Here is a 13,456-nt window from a genome sequence, read left to right as displayed (position 1 = left end):
TTCTGAAGTGGTGCTTGATAGGTAAGACTCAGGCAAAGTTGGAGGAAGAAGTAATTTTACAGGCTGAAAATAGCAGCACTTGGACATTTTGACAAGGAGGAGTAGTTTGTGATTTACAGAGGGCTAAGCTGGGCAGTTCACCATTATGTTTTTCTGGAATAAATCACAATATTCTTTATATGCCAAGGCTGACTAAGGGGGTGTCTCTACTATGGGTAGATGTTGTTGCAAAATAGGAGGTGTAACGTTCTGGGAAATGCATCCCATTGCAACAGTGTTAATACAGCAGCATGCTGTGGATGCCAGGTCAACCTTTGTGCAGCTTTATTGTATCCTAAACTTTCATCATCATTATTGTCCTCTGAAATCATCTTAATTTTTGCTGAAAATCTGTAAGTGGGAATTATGTACGTTTTCTATCAGCACCAATCTGTACTGAGATTGAGAGAGAAGTAGTTAAAAGAACAGCTTAGCGATTATTTTGAGGCAGCCTGGGCTTCATCAGCCTAGGAATTGGCTAGGTTTTGTTCACATGGAAATGGACTGTATCTCTGAGGAAGACAAAAACAAGTATCTTGAGCATCTCATTAGTTTATTGCTGACTCTCCATTTTTCTGGATTTTACTATTTCACTTTTTTTGGTTAGTGTATGAAGTTAGTGGTCATGCTTTGTAGTAACAGTGAGCACAGTGGATATTGGAGCAGCAAGTGGTTATCCTCTGTTGTCTTTGAGATGTGACCTGGTTTCCTAACTGACAGAAGTTCTGTTAGAATTAGGAGGGAAAACCACTGGCATGTTGAAGTGCTTGCTGGTGTTCAGGAAGCCATGTGCTTACCTTGGTAGTCAAGTCAGTAGTTAATACTGAAGGATAACAGAAAGAAATGGGAGGGCACAATCTGAAAATCAAATTGAAATAGATTGTTAACTAATCCTTCCAAATTTTATTTATTAATTTTTGTAATTATACCAAATGAAATCTTCACAAGCTACTCTGATTGCTTGGCTTAATATTCAAATCTCAATAAAATACATTTCAGCCTTTTCTTAATGAGATGATGAAAAATGCTATCCCGTGGAAGAGTGGGGGGGACACATTCCAACATCACTTACAGTCACCTGTTTGCTTTTTAATGTTGCTGTTGAATTTGTATTTAACTCAGGATTAAAGTATAAGCTGACGTATTTGAATAAGGATATATTTAAGCCATGAGTTCTTAAATTAAAAAAAAAAAAGGCACATGATTAATAGAAAGAGATCTTAAAACTTAAAGGATGCTGAATAACAAAGACATTGTATATTACTGTTGATTAGATGCACAAAGCAGAGTTTCATAAAGACCCATAGAGATACTGGAGTCCCACTGTACAGACAAAATCTTGGGTGTACTTGTGGCAGTGATGGAAGGGGAAGGGTCCTCACTACTGTAAAGAGATGCAGGTGCTGCGTGGGGGTGCTGATGGGCAGAGAGCGGGCAACTTCCCTTGGGAACCTGCGTGGGACCACGCAGAAACAGGCGATGCCCTGGGAGCTGCCGGTCTCGGGGAGAAGGGGGATTAAAGAAGCAGTCCTGCCCTTCACACAGACAGGGCTAGAGCATTAGTATTGTTGGCAGGCAGTTTGCTCCCTATGTGCTAGACAGCACTCAAACCGGTAAAAAGTATTCCCCATCCTCAATGGACACACAATTTTACTAGGTAGCAAAGCTTTTAAATGCCAGCAAGAACTTGTTGGTGACTACCGTTTATTCACAAGTGAATATCTCTGGTCACCTCTGAAGCTTTAAAGGGGTTTATATTTATTATTTCTGAAAGGCAGGTTATTGTATGCTTTTCAGAGTGGGTCTTTTTCACTGAAATAAGTGATTCATAATGACTGGATTTTGGTCAGATTTTCCAGATGGCTCTGGAGAACTTTTTTAATGATTCCATTGTAAATTTTAAAAAATAGAACCCAAACCAAAAAGACTCTGCTCTTTAGATATAGGTGACTTTGTCCAAAATGAGCTGAAGTACAAAGTTTGTTTTCCCAGTTAATAAAATGTGCCATTAATGGGATGGTGAGCAAATGTCACATTCACATGTTGGTATCTATCAGGGCAAATCAAAGTCTACTGTTTGGCACAAGAGGTAAAAACCCCCACATTGTAATAAAACTGTCATAGGATCAGTGTCTCCTGCTTTGTAAATAAACATCTCTGCTTTGCCTTGGTATTTCTGTAACATCCGGAGACTATTATCCTGTGCTGGCGCTCTGGTTCATTGACAGTTTCACTTAAACAGTTATACAGTAATTTGAAATGGAAAATGTTCTGCCCATATTCCTTAATTCCTTTGTGTTCCCCCCCGCAATGTTTTTTGTTGTTTTTTTTGTCAGTTGTTTTAGTAATTGCATCTTATTTTTTGTTACACAGGAAAATACCGAACTGCTCACAAACCTCATTCAAAGCCAAAAGTATCAAACGCTTTTGAGGTAGATTTTCCAGCAAATGGAAGTGATACAAAATCAATGGGCCGTTTTCAGTCAGAGGAGGAACTGTGGGCCCGCTTAGAAGAACTTGAGAGGCAAGAAGAGATACATGGTGAACTTGACAGGTATAGTAATGCTGTAGCACAGTCAGGTTCAGAGTTCAGAAAGCTACAGGTGTGTGATTCTGTTTATACACAAAGGATCTCACTGTAAGTGCAAATAGCTGACTAGACTGATGCAGTTAAAATTATAGTAGGTGGAAGAAAGGTGGAACATGAACAAAGTGTGCACCGCAAGGCCAAAGGTGCTAAAATCTGCCTCTGTGCAACCACAGCAGTCTAGCACTACAGTATTTTTTCTTTCAGATGATAGGAAAGGGGGAAGTAAAATCCATTTCCCACAGGCTAGGAAAATCTGTCGTTTACAATGTAGGAATTACACATTTAGCATTTAATGGCATCCTTAGATCTATTCTGATCCTAAAGCAATACATATGTTATTAGCCAGAATGTCACAGTTTTGGTATTTCCAGTTGACACAGAAAGTACATAGTTATTCTTACAGAGTATAAGAAAGGTTCCACAATCTGGCTTAAAATATAGTACCTGGGTAAAGAAAATTATGTACAGGCTTGTTCATTATTTTGTATGCCTGTGTCTCTCAAGAGTATGAATTGCCTCAGTTCACTTAGATATTTTTCATTTCATAGGATGCCTGATACAGTTGAGACAAATGGAGAAGATACAACCTCTTCCGAAGAGGAGAAGGACGATAAGAGGACAGATCTGAACGGGACATATAGAGCAGAAGACTGTATTACTCAGGGCAACTTCCATAAAGAAGTAACAAATTCAGACTTGTTTCGTGTCCAAGTTAATGGCTCTACTTATTATCACAGTGATGATGAAGATGACATAGATGTTGGAGATAACTCTGTTCCAACTATTTTTTTCTCTCACACTGTTGAACCTAAAAGGGTTCGTACTTCATTATTTTTATCTTTCTCTCAAGAGATTGCATAAAACATATATACCATATCTAAAATAGAAAATTTTAGATAATGTAGAATGCTAATTGTAGGTGACATTTATTTGCATTTTTTTCAAATGCTTGAAAGCCAGTTTAAATCCTGCAGTTTCAAATATGGTATTAAAAAAATGATCTTCAAATGTATACCTTGCTGTTCTGGCTTCCAACTGTTGTAAAAGGTAGCGTCCTGTCTAGGAGTTTTTAAAATTACTTTTTACTTGACTTGAAATTGACTGTTGAACAGCTCAGCTGTTGAGCAGAATTTGAATAAGCAGATTGTCATATGTTATATGCAAACTCTATGCACATTAGTGCAAAGAAATGCCCCAGCCTAGTGCAAGTGTAAAGAATAAAGAGTTCACACTATGAATGTTACCATTCATACATTCATTCAACTTGTCTATGCTTTGTAGTCTGCAACTGCTTGCACAGGAGAATGTCAGAAGTCAGTTGATCTGCAGCCTGGTGATTGTTGATTTTATGGTCTAGACCGTCATTTGTGTTCAATTTTCAGGTAAGAATAAACACAGGAAAAAATACTACTTTGAAATTCAGTGAAAAGAAAGAAGAGGCCAAGCGTAAAAGGAAGAACAGCAATGGCAATGGCCATGCAACTCCAGAACTGCCTAACATCAAAACCCCAGCAGACATTTACCGGTGTGTAATTTATAGCATTGGCGCGTGAACTTTCCCCTTAGCAGACCTTCTCTTTTCATTTCTGTTCACCTATAGTATGAAACCGAGCCTGCTATTTCCTGAAAGAAACAGCTGGAACTAAATTTACTACTTAAAAATGAAAGTTTGTGGCTTCTGCGTGGTTGCTGTGCTTTCATATCCATAAAACATTTCTGAGCTTAAAATTTCCTTTTCCAACTAGCAATTCATCATCTATCTACTTTTTCAGAGCTTCTGAAATTGAGGTAAATTTGCCAGAACATATCATCTGCATAAAGGGATACAGCACTTTGTTGGTTAATTCCATGTCATTTGCTTCTGTGGTTTTTTTCAAACATAACTGACCAGATCTATCACTTGTAATGCTCCTTTTCCCAGTTACTAATTGCTGTTTCTTGTCTCTTCCTTCCAGTATCTTCAGAATATACTCAGGTCTTTGTTTGCATAGTTTCTCTTGCATTCTCTCCCCCTGACTTTAGTCCATCACTGTCTCTATTCTCCATAAAAAGAAGAGCTCACCTGTAGAACACCCACATTCAGAGAGCTTGAAAACCAGTGCTGGGCTTAGAGGACTGTATAAAATACTAAACTATGGTGATGGGAGAGTTAAAGTATTTAGGTTTGTAAAGATGAACACAGACGATGGGAGAGTTAAAGTATTTAGGTTTGTAAAGATGAACACAGACACCTATTAGATTAGTTGATTAAGTGCTTGTGAAAATCACACTGCATTTGTATGTCAGTGTATTCAGGCACCTAAATATCTTAAAAAATGTGTCACAAAGTGTGAAAAGTTAAAACCCATCCTGTAATTACAGTTGCTGGGGCTGAAGATGAGGTAAAGGATTCTTTCATGGTGCTCTCCCTGAGCTCTGCAGAGGAACTCCATCTTCTGTAGAGATATGCAAGTGTTCCCATGAGTGCCTGATGAATAAAGCTGTTAAGAAACAAGTTAACGCCCTTAAAACCCATCCAGTCATTGGGCTTCTCTTTTATGAGTTTGATAAAATTGGCACTGTCTTCTAGTGCTACTCTTTCTCCTTCACTCACCCTTGACTTCTTTAAGTCATAGAGACGGAGTACAAACTGTAGGAAGAGGCTTCTTTATCAGTTTACAGTCTGTTAATACTTGAAAAGTGTCTTTGTGTTGATCTGATCTTAAAAGCTGATTTTTTAAATTTTTTTTTTTTTTAACTGAAAGTAGAAGATTATGGCACTTGTCAGGAAGAAGCTTCATCCTTTCTGTGTGCAATGAATGTTTCAAGTATTTGTTTTTATATTCTACATTTGACAAGGACTTCATTCTAGAAAACCTTCTGTCATTGTGATCTTCTGTTTCTCTTCACAGAAACAACCCTGGCAATCACTTAGTTTACCTTTTTTCTAACTTTTTGTAACTCACTCTGTTCTGTTTTCTAACACTTTTCAAAGAGCTATACGTTTTCTGCTGAAAAAAGTGTACCAACTTAATGCTTGAATAAAGTGTTTGCTCTGCAGAATTGATTCTTGTATGTTGGTAAATAAAATGCCTTTAAAGGTACAGTATTGTAATTCTGCAGCAAAAAAGTTGGAAAAGCACATCATAATTTGTACAAAAGACAAAGCAAGATCACTGTAAATTTGTCATCTGATCCTGAAATGGTTTATTAAAGCTAACATTTTCCTTTATAGAGTCTTTGTTGATGTTGTGAATGGAGAATATGTCCCTCGTAAATCAATTTTGAAGTCTCGAAGCAGAGAGAACAGTGTTTGTAGCGATACCAGTGAGAACAGTGCTGCTGAGTTTGATGACAGACGAGGAGTTCAGAGGAGTATTAGCTGTGATGAAGCTACTCAGAGCGACAACAGCGAAGGCATACTGGAGGAAGAGGAGGAGGAGGGGCAGCAGGAGCTACCAAAAAAGCTTCCTCCCTCTTCAGGGACAACTGAGGTACAGGTTTTTAATTAATTATTGATTGTTGGCAGGGATAAAAACAAGATGCCAATGACTGTAGTTACCTATACCATCAGTTTGATTTCGTTAAAATAATTTTCTAACTCCTACCTAGTTTACTTCAGGACATTATCAGGTGACAAGCTTCCGTCATACGCATCCAAGGGGCAGAGGGGAGGAGGCTAGTCAGCTGGCTTCCCTGAGACCTGAAGCTGTTCTGTAAAGATCTGACAAAGTAGCCTCTTGCTGGTGTTACTGAAACCAGCATCATGGCTACTGGGTCATCCTGAAAATTTCACTGCAGGATATACAGCAGGATTGAAAAAAAAAAGGGGGGGGGAAGAAAAATCTGGGCTTCATAGTTGATGAGAGGGAAGAGTTGATTCTTTGTAACCTGTGTTGCACAGCTACTAGACAGCTAGTTTCCAGCTTGTATTTTTAACTTTTAAAACGCACAAATACCAGCTGAGTTATTATTTGGACTTACCAAAGGCAGAGGAATTGCCCTGTGGAAGGAAGCATTACACCTCTACTCATCCTGTTCCAGACTAGGGCCATTAGTGATCCCATACAAATCTGTTTTCACACATTTGGAAAGTTCAGGACTTCGTCATAAAGGAAAGAGACTGTATGACATAAAGGAAGATGTACAGTTGCTTAGTGACTGGATGAGTACAGGAATTAAATGTAGCCGCTGCTCTGAAATTCATGGGATAGAGTATTCTTCATTTTTATTTTGTAAGAACTTACACTAATTTTTTCAAACTAGATGAAACTGAGTTTTCAGTAGTTCCCAGGGCAATAGGCAAGTTCAACGAAAACACTGTTTTTAGAAAAAATTATTTTTTACAAGAAATGAATTCCTCATAAAAGCTATTGTTTATCATAATTTTTCATACAAACAAATCCAGGCAGGATGTGAAGATTCATGGTGGAAGATCCATCTGTAGAGTTAGCATTTCACGTATACTTTCTGGAATGTATTTGCTATATTTTTCTAGAACATCTAAGTACACTTTAGATGTTACCCATTAGTCTATTTTCTGAATATGGCATGATGATTCTCTACAATATAATGTATTTTCTAAGTAACTGAAGGAGAGTAAGCAAAATACTCCAGTTAGACATGCCTTCTTAGATGCTGCTGTTTTGCTTTTGGTTGTTTTTGTGGGTGTTTGAAATACACTATTTCTCCATTACTATTTGCAACACACTAACTTTTTTTCTTTTTGTTTCTAATTTTACCACAATCTGCTTAGGTTGTATTTTGCTTACCTGTTCTTGAAAATGAGCGTATTGTTAGAAAAACACAGTTGTGTACAGGCACGGCTTTAGGCATACTTTGGCTATTGGAGCAGAAAACAAAAAAACGCTGCTTTTTTTGCAGGTCCTGCAAGAAAAGAATGGCTGGTTTGTTTTGCTTTGTTTTTCTTGGTAACTGAGTTATGAAAAAGCAGAACTAAGCATAGTTAATAAATCTGGTGTGCATTCCTTTGTGCCCAGTGTGAGCATCAAACCTTGGATGTAAACTGCTTCCCTTTGTCCTTAGGCATTCTGAATTTTCTGTTTTCAATACATAGCAGGGTGATTTGTTCTTAAAAATGTTTATGAAAAGTAGTTCTGAGCTGTTTTTTTTTCCCCAATGTTTTCCAAGAATCATGGTCATTTCTTAGCTAAGTTAAAAAGGATTAAGTCATATAATCGGCTGCATGTAAATTACCATTTTTAAACATTAAGTGTTTTTATTAGACCTTTTATAGAGAGAAATAGTTGGAAGCAAGTTTGCCGTTCTCTTAAGTGTAAATTGCTTTCACCATTTTTTGATCATATTTGGTAAGGAGAAAAGAACAAACAAAATATGTGCTTGCCAATTTGTATGCAGTGTGTCAGCTTGATGCAATTAGAAGATACTAAGTCATAAAATATGACGTATGATGGAAATGCTGATATACTCCAACTTTACAAAATCTCTCAATTTCTCATCCAAAATGAAACTATATATTACATCAGCTGTTTTATTTCTTGAGCATTTGTCAGTGAGGAAGCAAATTTTTAGATCATTTATGCAGTAGGAATGAGATTAAGTAGTACTTTTAAGACACTGTCTTTCATTCAGTCATCTTTGAACAAGCTGTATTTTGAGGTTAATTACAATTTGGTTACTTATGCAAGGAACAATCATTGATTTAAAGATATTTCTTTACTTTTGATTAAGAGAAATAACAATCCTAATCAGGCTAATATAGGGTAATGACCTTATGGGCATAGCTTCACATTTGCATTTTATTAGCTCATTTTGAGTATTCTCTTCTGCTGTAGGCATTTTCCGGAACTGTTATAGAAAAGGAGCCTTTGTCTCCCTCCTTAATACCACACCCAGTCATTGCTCACCCAGTCCTGCCTACCATTCTGGAGCGAAAATCAGAGGAAGTTTTGTCCGAAGCATCAGAAGAAACTACAAAGAGGATTTCAAAATTCAAAGCTGCCAGAATGCAACAGACTAACTAGGTCCTGCCTAGCCAGCTGAAGTTGGAGTACTCATGCCTAGTTTCACATTTGTTGAGATTATGTAAAACTATACGCGTTACACCTAGTTAGTTAAAAGGGTGTCCTATGTTAATTTGGCATTGGTTATCTTTTGAACGTTTATTGGCGACATTAAAAAAAAAGAAGTTCAGTGTTTGAACACTTGAGTATTCATCTTTGTCGATTTCCCTGTGTGCTGTCAGCATCTTTGTATATGTTTGCCTTATGATAGCAGCACTTGGGTTCTTTTTCAAAAACTGTTCCTTACATACATTGTTTTTTGTGTTTAAACCTAAATACAGGCAGTTTTGTGCCAGCTGTGATGTTCTACATACAATATGGGCTATTTTAAGGAAACTTTTCACATTTCAAATAGATTCACCAATTATATTGCATTACTTGCTTTAGCATTTTAAGACACACTTGTATTCACATTGCTGTAGGTTTTGCAGCTAGGTGTCTGCTGAAAGTTTTTTCCTTCTTTCAAACCTCTCTGATATCTCACTGTACAGATCTATAAAACACTGAGTTCATGTACATTGCAGGGAAGTTTCTTTGATGGAAAAGGGTATTTTGTAAAATTAAATTTTCAGTAAAAAAGCTGTGAAAGTTGTGTGTTTTTTGTTGCGTTACTACTAATTTGGAAACAACATGGAGAGGTTTCTATTCTGAACTTGTGTTTCTAGCTTGAAGTGTTTACTACCACATGGACATAAAAGCAGTCCATTCTCTTGTGCCATTGTGTTTTAACCTCCTGCTAATGAATGTCCGTGGAAATTGAATGCTCTTAAGGAGAGAAGCATAAACTCAGACTCTTATTACAAAATCTCCCAGTTCTTTTGTGTACTCAGAAAACATTGTAATTGTCTTGGGAATGCCCAGAGGGAGTCAGCACTAAGGAAAAATGTCTTAATGCTTCAACTTTATTTCAAAATGCAACAGCACTGCAGCACTCGGGGTACAGTTTTGTGTATCCTTCTCTTGACTGAGAGCAATCCTGGCTTCAGGAGTCCCTGCCCAGCAGGTCCCTCCTGTCTTCTTGCCATCCCCTCACTTGTGCTGACACAGCTTTTGTTGGGCCACCCCTTGAATGATAATAGGCGATGGAGCTGGGTTTAAAAAACAAAACTACTGGGTTTGGTTTTTTTGGTTTTCTTTTTTTCAGCAGTGCATGGTTTTTTTGAAGCTAGTGAGTTTCCTAATCTCTTTCCCAGCATGTCTGTATCAGCACAGTTAGAGGGGTAGTGTGTTGAGCAAGGACAAGGGAAAACACTGGCAGAGGGCATGGGGATCTGGAGTACCTTAAAGTGATGTTGCTCTCCAGCTGACATCATCAAACCACAGCTTAAAAAGTGAGGCAGAAAGACTTGGGAGGTGTAAGGAAGGATTTGCTTTTGGCCGCAGTTCTGTGGCTTTGTAAATGCACAGCCCGAGAGCCACCAGGATCTGGTTTTCCAAATCTTGGCCATCCATGAACAGGGTGTCAGCTAATACCGTTTCCTCACCTGCCCCTAAAATAACTGCGCCTTATGCTCATGTCCTTTGCTCTCAGATCACAGCAGATTAGCTCATAGTGCAGCTTCATGCATTAAAACAATCGCCAACTCCTTTTTCAACACTTTTTTCTCTCTGTGCTTACAAGGGAGGTGGAGGCATTGGGACTTCTTTTTCTAAGGTGACTTTTAAAAAAGGCTACACTCCATCCAACTCTGGTGTTCTCTGCTATGTGTTTGGGAAGGTGGCATAGTTTCATGGGCAGAAAATGCCGGCCAAGTTGTGTGGCAGCAGGAGGGCAAGAAGGGGCCGATAGCTGGGGTCCCTGCATGGAGGAGCAGCCCACCAAAGCTGCGGGGCTGCATTTTCCCCATGATACCAAGCAAATTGTGTTTTGCTGAAACAAAAACTGAAGGGAAAGTTGCACAGCCCTCCCGTGCCTGAAGCTCACAGGCTGGGAGGGGGCAATCTCCATTTCAAGCAGATCCTGAGAGTCACGTTGAAAGTGTTAATGATTAACTTGATTCATGCTCAAATGCGGATTTTTTTTTTTAAAGCATATTGCATTAGTACTAAAATAAGCCATCAATGCCAGTCCACCCTCTATTCACGGCTAAATATTTAAAGGAGGTTATTTATAGCTTCTTTAATGAATTCTTGGCTAAACAAAATGAAATTATGTCCTAGAAAAGTAGAAGCTATTTTGTAACCAGAACAGTGCAACTGTAAAATATAGTTCCATGAATATGTATTTTAAATAACAAGGGGTTGAGATCCAAGACTACCAGACATGGGTAATTAGAGGGAAAAGGAGAGAAAGAAAGAGAGAGAGAGAAACCCCTTTAAAAAGATTTATTTAGATATCCTCTGAAATACTTCCCACTTCTAGTTACTTCAACAAAACCAAATGCCCCTTGTCACCATAGATCAGTTTCAAATCAAAAGTAATTCTTTGCTTGTTTTCTTTTTTTTCCCCTCCCCTTTTTTCACATCTCTGCTCACAGGAAAAAGTAGGATAAATGCACCTTGGGTTTTAATGAATTATGGCCTCAGTTCAGGGAAGCATCCTTACTCAGGAATGCACTTTGGCATGTGCTTATGTCTCAAAGATTTTGCAAAGAAGAATGGATTTAACCACGTGCTTAAAACTAAGCACATGAATGTTTTCCCTAATAGGAAGCCTTAATGTGTCTGTGCCCTTTTTCCAGTATATTTAATTGTCAGAGGGTTTGCAGGTTGGACTGATCCTTCATCTTTGGTCTCTTCACTTGGGCTTTACCAGTAAATTCACTGTGCGGTGCCTATAGCAAGAAGAAACAGCTGTAGGATTTCTGGAGAATGTTTGCAAATGCTAAACAAAAAAATAAATCTACCAAAGCAGATAAAAACCTAGACGGTGTAAAAAAAATGATCACATGAAGGCCCATCTCAGCGAGGACTTAAAATTCGCTTTTTGTGGAACACTGAAGCTAACAAGTGGATGCAGGTGACCACCAACGCACAGGTGAAGCAAAACACTAGGATGAAGCAACGGTGCCCCAAATTTGAGGCACGTAGAGTTCCTGGTAGTAAATTAATCTGTCAAGAAGAGTGTCTTTTTGCCCCCAGTGCTGCAGTTGGAGATTTTATTCACTTAAATAAAAAGGGCATGGTTTAATCGATGTCCGAAACACCTTTGATGGCTTTTCCTGCTGCCTCCGGAAGGGTTCCTCATCTGCCCAGGAGTGCTGCCGAGGGCTCCGAGCCCAGGGCTGAGGAAGGGCGTTCTGCTTCTTCCCGGTGTTCCCCAAGAGGTTTTGTGTGTCCTCGGCAGGAAGGAGGTGGCCCGGCCGGGGCTGGGGAGGCTTTGGCAGCTGGTCACGGGGGTGGCACAGGAACGCCCGTGCTGGAAGGAGCCCTGTCCCAGCCCAGTCCCAGTGTCCCCAGCCTGCTCGGGCACAGGCGAGCAGCGCCAGCTGAAGCGCAGCCCGGCACGACTTCACAGGCAGGTAGAAACGCAGCAGCAGGAGAAAACAACAGGGAAAGACGTCGGTGCATGAGATCTCTTTAGTCCAAAACGAGAGTGGTGGTGGCAGCCTGCACGGGCGCTGCAGGGCCACAGGGACAAGTCGGCGTGGCTCAGCCGTGCTGTGCCCCACCACCCTGCAGCCACTCCACACAGCCCTTTGCAGGGCCATGATTGCATCAATTATGCACTGCAAATTACCCGCTCCACTTCCATTCCTCATTGGGAGGCAAATTTGACTCTTTAATCTTCTTTAATTGGCCACAAGTAAGTCGGGCACCTGCCTGTAGCCAGAGAAGGGGTTGTGGGTGGGGGGGAAGGGGAAATGCTTCCCATCTGAAGCTGAGAAAATGCGGCCTGGAGAAGCTGAAGGAAAAGGCGGTGGATGTCGTGCGTTCGGTGCAGCTGATCTGTGCTGGTAGCTGCAGGCCCGGCCTGGGCTGGTGGAGTCTGTGGTGTGCATTTAGAGGTAAACTGGGTTTATTTCCCCCTCTCTCTCCTGTAAGACTAGTTGCACTTTGCACTTTTCATTGCTCACTTGGAGCATCTAAAGCAGCAGATTTTTGTATGTTTCAAGAGCGTCTAAACCAGCTGTTTTAGCTGTTCATTTTAACAAAGTGATTTATGTTGCAAAAAATGAGCTGGGATTAAAAGAAATCAGATGTGTGTATTTGGTATGCAATATTTTTGTATTACAAATAGCTCCGTTCTAACCCACATTAACCCCATGATATGTGAATTTTGCCAACTCCCGCTGTGTCTTTTAAATCAAATCCAGTAAATCACTCCGAGCGTTCCAATTTCCAAACAAACTAGTCTTCCAATGGAAGTCCTGTAACACCGTGCGGCGAATTAGACGGCGGAAGACAAATGGCGCATCTTTGTTGACGGTGGGGTTTAAGTGACCAAAAGTGCCCGATGGAAGCCGGCAGCCAACGGCCCCGCACCGCCACCGCCGCAGCCGCTGCGGAGCCGCGCGGCCCCGGGTGCGTCCCCCTTCCCCCCCCGCGGCAGCACCCCCGCCTCTTTTGTTGCCGCGGGAGATCCGTCACGCTCGACGCCGGCCCGCCGGGTTTTCCCGCGCCGCGGGGCCGCGCGCGAGGCGCTTGCCCGGGGGGCGCGGGAAGGGTCACGCCCCGCCCCCCCCTGCGCGGGTGCGGGCGGATGCGCGCCCGCGCTGCGCGTGGCCCGGCCCGGCCCGGCGGCCAGCAGTTCCCCGCGCGCGCCGGTAGGTAGCGGCGCTGAGCAAAAGCAACACCGGAAAGCTGCCAGTCAGTGATTATAATTTATTATTCATTTCTGTTATAGGTGGGGTGTGCAGACAGT

The 13,456-nt window shown here is 40.7% G+C and overlaps 1 protein-coding gene across 2 annotated transcripts in view; it reads left to right on the top strand.

Annotated features, from left to right (window-relative positions):
- Positions 1–9,244, top strand: part of URI1 (URI1 prefoldin like chaperone) — a 43,019-nt gene extending 33,775 nt beyond the window's left edge. The window contains exons 7-11 of one of the 2 annotated variants that reach the window (XM_069793545.1): positions 2,413–2,593; positions 3,178–3,310; positions 4,012–4,154; positions 5,844–6,102; positions 8,425–9,244. In XM_069793545.1, coding sequence (XP_069649646.1) covers positions 2,413–2,593; positions 3,178–3,310; positions 4,012–4,154; positions 5,844–6,102; positions 8,425–8,613 — 905 coding nt within the window. In that variant the 3' untranslated portion in view covers positions 8,614–9,244. Of the gene's footprint in view, positions 1–2,412; positions 2,594–3,177; positions 3,446–4,011; positions 4,155–5,843; positions 6,103–8,424 lie in introns of both variants that reach the window. The other variant, XM_069793544.1, reaches the window with a different exon arrangement.
- The last annotated feature ends 4,212 nt before the right edge of the window (positions 9,245–13,456 follow it).

The sequence above is a fragment of the Haliaeetus albicilla genome, chromosome 10 (assembly GCF_947461875.1).
Source record: "Haliaeetus albicilla chromosome 10, bHalAlb1.1, whole genome shotgun sequence".
In the NCBI taxonomy this organism is placed as follows: Eukaryota; Metazoa; Chordata; class Aves; order Accipitriformes; family Accipitridae; genus Haliaeetus; species Haliaeetus albicilla.
This window is presented reverse-complemented; position numbering and strand designations above follow the sequence as displayed.